Source organism: Ictidomys tridecemlineatus, chromosome 6 (genome assembly GCF_052094955.1).
Source record: "Ictidomys tridecemlineatus isolate mIctTri1 chromosome 6, mIctTri1.hap1, whole genome shotgun sequence".
Lineage (NCBI taxonomy): Eukaryota > Metazoa > Chordata > Mammalia > Rodentia > Sciuridae > Ictidomys > Ictidomys tridecemlineatus.
This window is the reverse complement of record NC_135482.1, coordinates 32,489,545-32,503,232: the sequence shown is the minus strand read 5'-3', so window position 1 is coordinate 32,503,232 and position 13,688 is coordinate 32,489,545. Positions and strand designations below refer to the sequence as shown.

General features: G+C 30.9%; 1 protein-coding gene across 1 annotated transcript in view; it reads left to right on the top strand.

Annotated features, from left to right (window-relative positions):
- Positions 1 to 1,861: 1,861 nt before the first annotated feature.
- Positions 1,862 to 13,688, top strand: part of Lrriq1 (leucine rich repeats and IQ motif containing 1) — a 182,134-nt gene continuing 170,307 nt past the window's right edge. The window contains exons 1-5 of the mRNA XM_078053052.1: positions 1,862 to 1,907; positions 6,583 to 6,727; positions 8,096 to 8,207; positions 11,733 to 11,824; positions 13,124 to 13,241. Of these exons, the coding sequence (XP_077909178.1) occupies positions 6,587 to 6,727; positions 8,096 to 8,207; positions 11,733 to 11,824; positions 13,124 to 13,241 (463 nt within the window). The 5' untranslated portion in view covers positions 1,862 to 1,907; positions 6,583 to 6,586. The remainder of the gene's footprint in view (positions 1,908 to 6,582; positions 6,728 to 8,095; positions 8,208 to 11,732; positions 11,825 to 13,123; positions 13,242 to 13,688) is intronic.

Sequence of the window (13,688 nt, the reverse complement as noted above, 5' to 3'; positions counted from 1 at the left end):
ACTTTCATTCTCTCAATAAATTATATCATGTGAAATCTAAAGGAAATATGTGTTAGACCTGCAGGCTGACCATCAACCAGATCTGGGAATGAGTTTCAAAACTGAAATAATATAAAATTACTTATTCAAAAAAAGAAAAAGAAAAAGAAAAACTTTGCTCAGGGTAATAGGTCTTGGGTAATCTAAGACTATAATTTCTAGGAAGATTGTAATGTACTTCTACCAAACACTACACAGTTGAAAAGCGACAGTTTTTCAAATTAAATTTGCTTATAGTCTGTCACTCTTAGGTAACTGCAGTTTTGTTTCTTTTTGACTAGAAATATTTTAATTATGACTAAGTTATAGAACTTAGTTTTCTTCCAAAGTAGAAATAGGAAAAACATGAGATTATAAATATTCCTTACAGTGGATTAATTTATCTTCAGAAGAACTTTCTATATTTTTATTATCAATTTGTTTGACAAGGTTAACTTAAACATTTTTCAAAATCAGTTGATTCCTAAAGCAAATTATTCAAATTAATCTTTAGAATGATTATTGGAGAATTTGCTAATTTTTAGAAAAAATCTGAATTATTTGATAATTACAAAATCAATGTCAAGATTTTTACATATGAACCTCAATATGATATGACAGCCTAAGTATTATGAATGAAAATTTTGAGTAGTCTTTAAATCAGCAATAAAAGTAAACTAAGAAATTAAAAAATGGCATTTGGGCATTGATTTTTTTTAAGTTTTAGGTGGACTCAATATCTTTATTTTACATTTATGTGGTACTAAGGATAGAATCCAGTGCCTCATGCATGCTAAAGGCAAGCACTCTACCACTGAGCCACAACCCCAGCCCCTTGAGCATTGATTTTGATAATGAAAATACCTTAAATTTAATAAGATCCTAAGCCAGGTATTTTTAAAATTATTATTATTATTCAAAGAGGTACTGATGTGTGTTTTGAATATAAAATTGTTTACTAATGTCACCCTCTGTTTTATTAGAGTTATGTTGGTGGAACTCAAAGTTTATGGTTACCAGGAAGTATAATTTATATTCTTTCAGAGGCTCAAGGAAATGTTTGCTTTCAATGTATTATATGTCAGATATACTTTACAAATATGTTTAGCCACTTCCTCTTGGAATTTAATATCTTGTTTACAAACTTTAAAAAAGTAAAATCAGAAATTAATTAAAATACAATTTCAAATTTTATAAACTATTATAACTTGCTCCACAAAAGAAAATGATGTATTTTTAAGATAAAATTAAATGTATGGCATATCTTTAGAGCTTCAGATTTTATAATTAACTAATGGGTTTCTGTTAATATCTTTACAGTAAAAGAATTCTGGAAAATAACTTTTCAAATTTCTCCCTCAACACACCTGTCCAATAGAAGTGTTTGATGGGCTTTGATTGATTTTAACCCCTACCCCCAAACAAAACAAACCAAACAAAATATCATCATCAACAACAAACATCTGTTGTCATGGAAAGCAAACAATTTATTGACTTCTCCTTCATAAGGCCAGGTGCCACAAATCACTATTCAGGATTAAGATTTTGTGGAATGAACAATTTATACACAGGTATAGACAGTTCAGAAACAATTAAAAAGTCAGATTACTTTTACTTGAATAATTATAGAAAATTGTCATTTTTTTCATTAAGTATTTTCCCAAATTATTTGAACATTAAAATGTACCTGGAAAGAGAAATTAGACTCCTGGGTCCTGCTACTGAAGTGCAGCGCTCGGTCCAACTTAGAATCGAGGTTATTTGTCCTTTGGGGGCACCTGTAATGAAAAGCTGCTCCATCTTTCTTGGGATTGGCTGTTGCCGTGGTTACCATTTGTTTAGAGGATCTGGGCGCTGTCCTACGAGCAAACCAGGGAATTTTGCTGCTGGTGAGTGAGCCAGACCTTTCAACGCAGGGATTTGGGTTGGGGGAGTCGAGGTCGAGCGGCGGAAGCGCAGAGCCAGGTGGACCCCTGTCCGCCAGGGCCAGGCTTCCGGGAAAGGGAGAAACCGCGCGCCCAGAGAGAAACCGCGCGCGAGTCCGCTCACCTCGAGGCTCCTTTCAGTTCTGGAAACTCCCTTAGAACTTTAAGATCCAACTTGGCCGCCTACGGAGCCTCTCCCCCACATCCTAAAATACACCAAGTGCCACTTCTTTCCTTTTCCTCTCTCCTTCCCTCCCTCTCTTTCTCTTGCTTTCATGATTCCACACAAATCATGATTTTTGTTACTTCGTGAAGTAGGTTTCCCTTCCTTTTCTGTAGAGACCAAAGGGGGAGTTACTTAAGCCCTGTCACTTTGGGCAGTTTCGTGCCACCTTCAAGTGTTTCCTTATCAATTTGAAATTTTTTTTTGCCATAGCCAGTTTACTACGGGGATTCATCTAGAGCAGCCAGTCTTGTCCTGGAAGGAAACCACTAGCTACCGGTGTCTGTTGACAAGTGTTGTCGGTGTAAAATACCCGCCGGACTTCAAAGAATTCGTGTGCAGAACCACAATGCAAATTTTAATTTTTATCTTAATAACTCATAACTTTTAGGGACGAGAATTTAGCTTAGTGGTAGAGTGAGTGCCTAGCGTGTTCATGGCCCTGGGTTCCAGCCCAGTACTAAATAAACAAATAAATAAACAAATAAAATAGTGATAATAATACTTTATATTCATTATATGTTTGTTTGTTTTTGGTACCGGGGATTGAACTCTGGGGCACTCGACCTCTGGGCTACATCCCCAACCCTATTTTATATTTTATTTAGAAACAGGTTGTCAGTGAGTTGCTTAGCACTTCGCTTTTGTAGGCTTTGAACTTTGGATTCTCCTACTTCAACCTCCCCAGCCGCTCGGATTACAGGAGTAGACCATGGTGCTGGCCTATTCATTATAAGCAGAAATGATATTTGAATATTTGTTAAATAGGATATGTTAAAATTAATCTGCTTCTCTTTTTAAACAGTTGCTGTGTAAAATGTAAATTTCCATTTGTGCTCAGATATAGAAACATTGAATGGGGCTTGTGTTAGGAACCAGAGATAAATAGAAGTGGAAATATAAAGGAAATTATTCTTACCTTCACCCTATTTGCCTGCCCTTCTTTCTATATAAAGTTTCATGTACCTGTGCATTCTATTTTATAAGCACATTAACAAAGTCTAAAAAATTTTTCACCTAAGAAAGCTATTGAATGACTTGGAATTAAATTATTAGTATTGTTCTGTTGGTTGTTTTGCTGTGTTTTGAAGGGAGAAGATTGTGGGAAATTGAATGGTTTAAATGAGCTTTTAAAATTATGAAAATAGTGTATATTCGTGTTTTTTTTTAAAAAAACCAGTCAACATGAAGGTATGACATAACTGTTAAAATTCCCCAATTTCTTCAAGAACTTTTTGTGTCTAAAAACTCTGTGTGTGTGTTTGTGTGTGTGTGTGTGTATGTGTGTGTAGTTACCAAAAAAGAGATTTTCTGTTGTCCTATTTTCCTGCCATTTGCCTTTTTTAGTTAGTCCTTTTGAATACTTTCTTACAAGAATAATAGCAGTTGTACCATTTTAAATAATTTGCACCATGTTCTATGGAGCCATAACTTATGTAACTTTGTGCATACTTAGTATAGCTTTAATTAAAAATTTATTAGCTTTACAAGTGAGTACAAAAATGTTCTTGTACTCTTTGCAAATTCTCCCAATGGTAATATTTTGTTAATTATACAGTAATATAACCAGAATGTTGACATTGATAAAATCTACTAATTTTGTTCAGTTTTCCTTTATTTTATGTGTACTATGTTCTATGCAATTTTAATCAGCTGAATAAGTTCATTTATCTTCAGCCACCAACACAGAATAGTTCTAGCACTACAAAATCCCTCATGATGGTGTTTTATAACTCATGCTCCCTCTAACACCTTAACCACTAAGCTGTCCTCATTTATTAATTTTTCTGATTTCAAAATGTTATATAAATGAAATCATGTTTTTTACTTTTTAATCAACATAGTTGCAAGGAGATTTACCTGTATTGTTGTATGTGTCAATAGTCCATTCCTTTGATTGCTGAGTAGTGTTGAATGGTATGAATTTACTGGAGTTTATTTAATCACTCACCTGTTGAAGGACATTGGTGTTTTTTCATTTGAGGGCTAGTATGGATAAAGCTACTGTGCACATTTATGTAAAAATTTTGGTGTAAATCTAAGTTTTCATTTTTCTAGGATAAATTCTTAGGATTTCAGTCAACACACATGGAATCAGTCTGATTAAATCACTTATTTGTGAAAGAAAGATAAGTGATATCTATCATTAGTGGAGAGTCCCAGTGTTTTTTTTTAAGTGTGGGAGTGCCTTGGTCATGTTTTTATGGAGAGGAGGAACAAAGGAATAAAAAATGTATGATAAAGTAGTAAACACAGAAATAATGCACAAAACAATGTTCAATAAGTAAGAAGTTTTTAGAATCAGCCTACAGGTAAAGTATGACAGTTTATTAGGGAGAGGAGCTCCTATTCCTGAAGGATGGATAAGAAGGGGATTCATGAAAAGAAATAGTGAAGTGAGGGTATTTAATCTTCATCATTAACCAGACTGTACTTAATCAATGTATTTGTAGCACCCAGCACTGCTATGAATGCATGTTGCACATTCTCAAAAAGTTAGTTTTGAATTGAATGAGTAAGGGAATGAATTAAGGAAGGAATGGGGAAAAGGATAAGGAAGGAAGAAAAGAACAAGAACACAGGTAGAAAGGCCAGTGCCTTCAGGAAACAATGAAAGTTTGGAAGAGTGTATTTAAAAATAAAATAAGAGCTGATTGATATATTTCAAACTTTAAAAAAGTTTTTCTATTTGTTCTAATTACTTATACCTGACAATAGAATGCATTCTGAAATATCATACATAGATAGAATATAACTTCTCATTTCTCTGGTTGTAAATGATGTGGAATTATACTGGTAGTGTTGTCATATATGCACGCAGGGTAATAATGTCCAACTCATTCTACTGTTTTTCCTAGCCCCATATCCCCTCCCCTCTCCTACTCCCCTCGGCATAATCCAAAGTACCTCTATTCTTGCCTAGTCCCTGCCTTATTGTGAATTATCATCTGCACATCATAGAAAACTTTCGGCCTTTGTTTTTTCGGATAGGCTTATTTCTCTTTGCATGATACAGTCCAGCTCCATCCTTTACCTGCAAATGCCATAATTTCATTCTTCTTTAAGGCTGAGTAATATTCCAGTGTGTATATATGTATATATACATCACATTTTCTTTATCCATTCATCTTTTGAAGGGCTATTGTGAACTGCTATAAACATTGATGTGGCTATGTGACTAAGATCTACAGTAAATAAAAAAAGTACTAATAAAATATATTTCATTTAACTCATGCATATGTGAATATATATGTGTGTATTCATAACTGAAAAATTTTAAACAATTTTATCTTAATATATAGAATCATTATATTTGTTTTCTACCCTATCCTAGCACTTCCTTTTCTTTCTCATCCTGTCACTAAAACTTAGTGATTAAGAGTGAATAATTTCTTAATTAATTTCTTGATTAATTAATGGGTCCTAACCATTAATTTGGACATGATTGGACTAGGTGATGGCATACAGAAGGATTGTCAGATAGATAAAGAATTCAGCTGAGTTGATACCATTTAGTAGTAGAAAGAGCACTGACTTTAAAATTAGTATATCTGAGTTAACATTCTGCCCTGTTATTTACTAGCATAATGATTTTGGACAGTTAAGTAATATCTTCAAACCTTGGTTTTGTCATATATACAAGAACTACAATCATCTTTATCCTGTTACATTTTTTTAATGTTCGTAATTTACTTAAGTATCTTCTATTACCTGGCTTATTACAGATACTCTATATATGGAAACTAATGATGGTGGTAGTGAACTTGATAATGATGATGTGACGATATGCTATAATACATTGCTGTGCCTATATCCATTACAAGCATTAACAATTTAAATAAAATAAACATTAGGCTATTTTATAGTTTATAAAGTTTAGGTTATATGTATAATATTTAGATTGTCATGTATTATCTGTCATTATGTGTCATGTTAGCAAAAGCTGTGGCTGTCTATATCTATGACAGAATTACCAGTATTCTCAATGACTACAAAAAGCCATATGCTTTGCCCATACTTAGATTATTATTTTCTAAGTATTTTAATCTCTAAATATTCAAGATATTCAATGTTGTTTTTATTAATTGGGCCCATGTGGAATTTTACTTTGAAATCTCTTGATTTTGGAAGGTAAGCCAGTTCATTTTCTATATATTTTTTTCTCTTAAAGAAATATAAAATTAATATTAGATTTGAACATTTTATAGTGAAATATGTTTTTGAAAAGATAAGTTAATGAAGAGGTAAAACAATATTCTTTAACATATAGTACAATGATAATAAGGTATGATAAAAGTTTGTTAAAATAGGTTTGAATGAAACATGTTGGACTGATATGCAAAATTAAAGAACACACAATTTTTAGAGACATAATAGCCTCTTTATTTTTATTTTCTGTTTTTTTTTAATATAAAGAGTGATGGAAGACAGTGATAATGATGATGCAAAACTCAAAGAAGAGATAGAAGCTGAATTGGATAAAATCAGTATTTCCTCCTTGGAACAAGATGAGGTTGAGAGTGAGTCAAACTCAGAAACTCTAAGTGAAGGTAGTGATGCAGTAAGTGTTAAGTATTGCATTTTTAAGCCTTTTAACACAAATTCTTTTCAGTAGGAATATTGATTTTCTTGGTATATTTTGTATACATATCTCATTTTTTAGATTCAGGGATTGCAAATTATATATGGCAGGACATAATAACATTTTGTACAATCCAGGTATCTTAAAAGACTTCTTAATTAAACGAGAAATAGAAATATCAGTGTAGGACAGAGGATAGAAGAGTAAATACCAGGAATTAGTTTATAACATTGAATTTTGTTTGCTTTTTTGTAATGATAAGGGGAAAAGCAACATTTTTCTCTTTATCTTTGATATCCCTTCTCAAAATAAGCACTGAATTCTATTAGTGAATATGGAGAGAAAGAAATATGGTTGAAAACCTTAACTTATTAGAGGGAAACCCAGTATGTCAGAAAATATTTTATTAGATGAAATCAGTGTATGTAATGTTCTTCTGTATCAAAAATATCTAAATTGATTCATCCACATTGTATTTTTAGGGCCATCAATGAAGTTTTATAGTCAAATAGATGTGGATTTCTAGTTTCTAGATTATTATTAAAATTACTCCTTATATGTTAAATATTTGCTGTTATTATGCCTATATCTTTGTATCATATTTTCTAACTAGTTATAGTATTTATGGAAGAACTACATTTTTACATTTTGTAAATTACTATCAATATATTTACTTAATTTGAAAATTTGTAAATATATTTACATAGTCCATATTGATAGATATTATGTAATAATTCATGAATTTTTTAAGAAAGAGTGAGAGAGAGTGAGAGAGAAAGAGAGAGAGAGAGAGAGAGAGAGAGAGAGAGAGAGAGAATGTTTTAATATTTATTTTTTAGTTTGGCGGACACAACATCTTTGTTTGTATATGGTGCTGAGGATGGAACCCGGGCCGCAAGCATGCCAGGCGAGCGCGCTACCGCTTGAGCCACATCCCCAGCCTGTGATTCATGAATTTGACTAACTTTGTGTTTCATAGTCATAGAGTAAATTTTGGAAAGTATTAATTTCTTATATAAGTTATTGGTTCTTCTATTTAGGTCCTATATATTTTTTGGAAAAAACTTTGCAATTTTCATTAATAGTTGATAAAATTCATTGAGACAAATCTAAAATATACACAATAATTAAGGACACTTAAAAATAAACAGCTTGTAATAAAGTTAATAAAATCATATGTAGGTAACTTTTCATTTGTTTTGTTAGGGTCTTCATAAAATAAAGTAAAAAGCAAATTTTAGCAAAATATTTGTCTGAACTTTACCTTTTTTGTAGCCCTTTTACCTCCTTTACACATTTTGCTCAAATTTTTAAAGAGGAATATTTTATGTGTAATTTTTATTTTAGGATTTAGAAGAATTACCAGAGTCAGTTCTTCACTGCATCAACATTATAAAGAACAAGAGTAAAACTGTTGAAGAACTCCTCCTTCAGGATTTAGAAGACACCAATGTTTTAAGTAAGTTCAGATTTCATTTGATTGGCAGATAAGTTTTCACTAAGTTTGGATAACATAATTTAGCAAACTAAGTTGTTCACTGTTCTTATCTTGTGCTATGTACATGAATGTACCTTTATCACTAATAAAATATCTATAGTATTATGGACTATCAGATGTAGTATATATTTTTTTCTTACTATCTTCATTATACCTCTATAAATAATTTTGTTTCCCCAGTTATTTTCTTTTTTCATTTGGTTCCAGAGTTTGAATCCAGAGTTGCTTAACCACTGAGCCACATGTCTGGCCCTTTTTATATTTTATTTTGAGACAGGGTATTGCTAAATTGTTTAGGGCCTTGGTAAATTACAGAGGCTACCTTTGAGTTATCTTCCTGTCTCAGGCTTCCTTCCTAGCTGCTGGGATTACAGTTGTGTGTCCCCATGCCTATTATTTCCACACTTTTAATTATTACCAGATTCCTATTACTTTACATTAAAGAAAAGAAAATTGAGTATGGGACTATTTTAAAAGTATCAATATGCACACATTTTTGGAAGGAAATAATTCTTTGTATACAAAAGCCTAACAAACTTTATTTGCTTGAACTGGGCAATATTACTTAGAATTATTCTAATAATGGAATGATCAAAATTTAACTAGAATTAATCACTTCTTGTCTTATCATGAAAATTGATAATAAGCTAATTGTTCAACCAGACCTTGATTTGTCCAATAATACTTGCATTAAAAAATAGGACTTGGATCAATAATTTAACTATCTAAAAATGTTCATGTTTTGTCATGTTTTGTTATTAAAAACTTTTAAAGTTCAACATATTTTATGAAAATAGCATAAATTATAATATGGATATTCAGAGATATCCATTCAACAAATATTACTGTTATAACAGAATCTGTTGTAGTCACTGAGAATACAGCAGTGAACAAAACAGGTAAAGGTCTTACTCTTCTGTTCTACTGTTTCAGTGTGGGGAGACAAACAATAAACAAATAAATTTGGAATATTACAATAGTGATAACTGCTATGAAAGAAGAAATGCAAGATAATGGGATAGAGACTGGAAGTTGCTATTTTAAATAAGGCAGTTAGAGGAGTCTCTATGAGACATTGATATTTGAGCAGTGAGTAAGCAGAGTATCTGACTTACATTTTGAGCAGTATTTTAGTTGCATTCTGCTAATTATGTAGAAAGAACACATTGACATAGCCATATTACAACAAGACTTGGAATTATATGGTTAGAGATGAATCGATTGAATAGAAATGAGGGACAGTGGTCATGTTCTGGCAACCATTTTTAGGGTACAGTAAAAAAGGATTTACTGATGGATTGATGCAAAAAAGAAGAGGAAGGGTGACTTCATGTTTTCTGACAGTAGTACCATTATAAATAGATATATAATATTTACTATGATTAAACTATGAGGGATTCTAATAGTTTATTTTTACTAAGATTTATATAATGAAAATATATTACAAATATATTGACAATCATATAATCAAATTATAAAATTCAAAGAAAACACAATTGTAGAAAATTAGTTTCATGAAAGAAGATAAAGCTACATTAAACAGTGGTTCAGAAGATTATGAGAAGTTCTCATGTACAACTCTAATACAATAGATTTGATAACATCAAGGAATAATTTTCCAAAGAAATTCAAATTATCAAAAATGTAAAATTAAAAAACATGAATAAATCAATAGTATAGCAAGAAGGGAGAAAGGAATTTCTTCTTCAGTGTTAATGAACTAGGAAAAAATTTGCAACTGAATTCTTACAGCACGTCAAGAAGCAAAAATTTTCATATTATATAATAATTCACTTTAAAAAGCTATATATTTTAAATTAAATCTGTATAAAGATAGCATACAAAATAAATTGGAGGGTAATTTACAGTTGTATTGATTGGAAACCTCAGTTGTAGAAAACAGAGCCACTCTAAGCAGTAAGATTTTTGTTTAGTTTTATAGGGAGAATAAATGTGCTGAATATTTATTGTTGTGAAATGAAATTAGTGGCTTAAAATAACATTTTAAAAAATATCTATGATTCTGTGAGTTGACTGGGCTCAGCTGGGCAGTTGTTCCCTGGATTATTATGCATTTTTGTTGAATGTTGATTACATCTATCTGTCCTCTGGAAGCTCAACTGCACTGGGATTCCAAGAGGGCTCATTCACATGCCTGGCAATTCATGTAGCTTATTGATTGGGGAATTCAGCTAAGTACCTGTCAACTGGAGGCATCTTCATGTAGCCTTTTCTTTTGGCTTATATTTCTCATTATATAACATTTGAATTCTGAAACTCAATGTTCTGAGACAAAATACCAAGAGACTAAGGTGGAACCTAAGACTTATGATCTATTTTTAGAAGTCAGACAGTATCATATCTACCACATCCTGTTTAGTTACATAGCATTAGTTTAGTTTCAGTGTAGGAGGGAACTACATAGGACATGCGTACAGGAGGCATAGTTCTTTGGAAGAATCATTTTTGATGACTAGCTACTGCAATAAATTACTGTTCACAGGACTGAAGAGACCCAGACTTTAGGCTCTGTATCCAAGACATAAAACAACCTCACCATACATTTGAGAACTGTAGTGCAGAAGAAGTTTCTGTCATAATTAAGAAGTTCAGAGATATAAATTCTTTCCTACACACTCCTGTCTCCAACTCAAAGTCTCCTATATCATCACAGTGTGGGCCAGATAGATGAAAATATCAAAAACTTCTCTTTACACTTACTATTGATATGACATTGAAGACTTAGGAAAAATATATCTATGTGTAGAAACTTAGCTGCAAAGTAATCTGGATAATTTATTTTTTCTTTTCAGCATCTCATACAGAAAGGCATGTCAGATACATTTTGAATTGGTATTGATGGAGAAAATATATATGACCAAATAGGGGTTAATAATTAGTTAACAAGAAGAATGGGAGCATTACCATGATATGACACATTAATTGAATAAAGTAAAAGAAATGTAATACATTTCAGCAGACAATAAAAAGACAATAAAATTCAACAAAATTTTGTTAAATAACGAATAAGTTTTAACTTCATTATATTAATTATTAATTAATATTTTTCTTATAGTAATTTCATTATCTTGTGCAGGATTATATTGCTAGTTTGTGGCAGGTATAATTGAACATTTATTGATTTCTAATCAAGGTGCCATTGCAACATTATACATTATATGATTCTGAATTCATAGAAAATAAACCTCAGCTTAGAATTTTAAAATGGTAAAGAGTTAATAGTGCTTTAGAAATTTATTGCTTTTACTTTTAAAATAAATACAACAAATGTCCTCTCTTCTTTATTCATTTTTCTGTTCTATTGAGTTTCTATTGCTGATCAAGAAGTTATTCTCATAAAAGCTGAAATTAAAGGATGATGAAGGTGTTTAAGATTTTGGCGTGTTGTACTCTAATATTCAAAATTACATTTATAAAGTATTATAAACTTTTTGTAAAATATTATAATATATTTTCCTTTTTTAGGCTATAGTTATGGAACAGTTTCTGATAATCATATGCATTTAAGGATAGGATTATCAACTGAATATAAAGAAAATCAGGAACAACTAATGAAGGTATATGTTCAACATTTGACAGAAAATACTCAATATTGCAATTAGAAATTTGTCTTTTAAGCTTACATAGGATGAGAGTTCATTGATTTTAAGTTCACTGATTTAAAATGATTGTTTTTAAACAAGTCATTTTTTATTTTATGGTTTCCTCTTGAATGGTATATGAAACTACACAAATTTCAATCTGTGAGAACATTAAAATAATAATTTGAGCCATCAGTATTTGTAAATTTAATGTTCATATAGATAAACCAGTATGCATGATATTTTTTTCCTAAATGTTCAGAGGAAAACAATGAGTATATTCTTGTGTTTACTGTCTTTCTTAGAAATTTACGATGTTTCAGCAAAGACCTTAAATACTGTATAGAAACTTTGAATGTATAAGAGGTTATATTACTTTTTAAAAGCAGATAAAAGAAAGGATTCTTAAAAATAAAATTAAAAGGGAGTGTAGCATTTTATTGGGTTAAAACCTCACAAATATATTGAAGAGAATCTCTTCCTCAGATTTATTCATTGGGTTCAATTTACTCTCATTTTACCTCTCTCTTATCTAACTCTGTTTCTACTTAAGATGTTTAATATAATTTTAAAATTTTGACTCTTACTCTTTCTGTGGTACTATAAATTAGAATATTTTTTTTAAATTATCATGCTGCTGATTCATTGGAGTAAATATCTTCTATCTTTCCAACTGGAGTATTATAGGAATAAAATTATGGATAAGTGTTGATCAAAATTATCACTTTTGCATAATTCAGGGTAAATAGAGAATTTTTAGCTCTCTTTTTTGTCATATTGAATTCATTAATAATTTTTTATGCAGGAACAATCACTATACCTAAGAAAGAAATGCATTAGAAAAATAGTTATTAATAGAAACATTTTGAAAAAATATCAAACATATTAACTAAAGATGGTAGATTAATCTTAAAATGAATTGAGCCCTGGGGTTGCAGCTCAATGGTAGAGTGCTTGCCTAGCTTGTATGAGGCAATGGGTTTCATCCTCAGTACCACATAAAAATAATTAAATAAAGGTATTATGTCTATCTACTATCAAAAATTATTTTGAAAAATGATTAGGGTTTGGAAAACATTGAGAGGGTAAAATATTTTCTGAATGTGAAAATATTTTTATTCATGAGGAAAATAATTATCAATGCACTATAGATTTGTATATACAGAGGTTTTAGAAAGTAAAATTCTATATTATATATGTTTAATTCACTACTTAAGTCATAATTTTATTTTATCTTGATTTCATTTAATTATTGGTACTCTTTTAACCTCTTAGATATTAACTGAAATAGAAAAAGAAGAATTTATGAGAAGTAAATCCCATTGTGAGAATCCTGATTTGGTTCCTGAGCCTGATCTTTGTGAATTGTCTATGGATGAACATGCTTTACCAGGTGTGCCACACTGCTCAATATTTTTGACAATTTGTATGATAAATCATAGTTATCTGAAAAAATATTGGATAGTTTTCTTTTTATGGAATATTTTAAGGCAAGGCAAGTATTTTTGCTTCTTTATTGACTGCAGTGGAATGTCCATGTGTATTCAATAAAGTGTTTGCATATTATAACTTTTCTTTTTTAATATATTTATGTTAATTATCTAAAATTATGGGTTTTTTATTGTTTTTTTTTTTGGGGGGGGTACCAGGGATTGAACCCAGAGGCAATTAATCACTGTGCCACCTCTTCAGCACTTTTATTTTTGGAGACAGTGTTATCCTAAGTTGCTTAGGGCCTCACTAAGTTGCGAGGCTGATCGCGAATTTATGATTCTCCTGCCTCAGTTTACTGTGTTTGCTGGGATTGTAGACATGTACCACAGCAACCAGCCAAATTTAC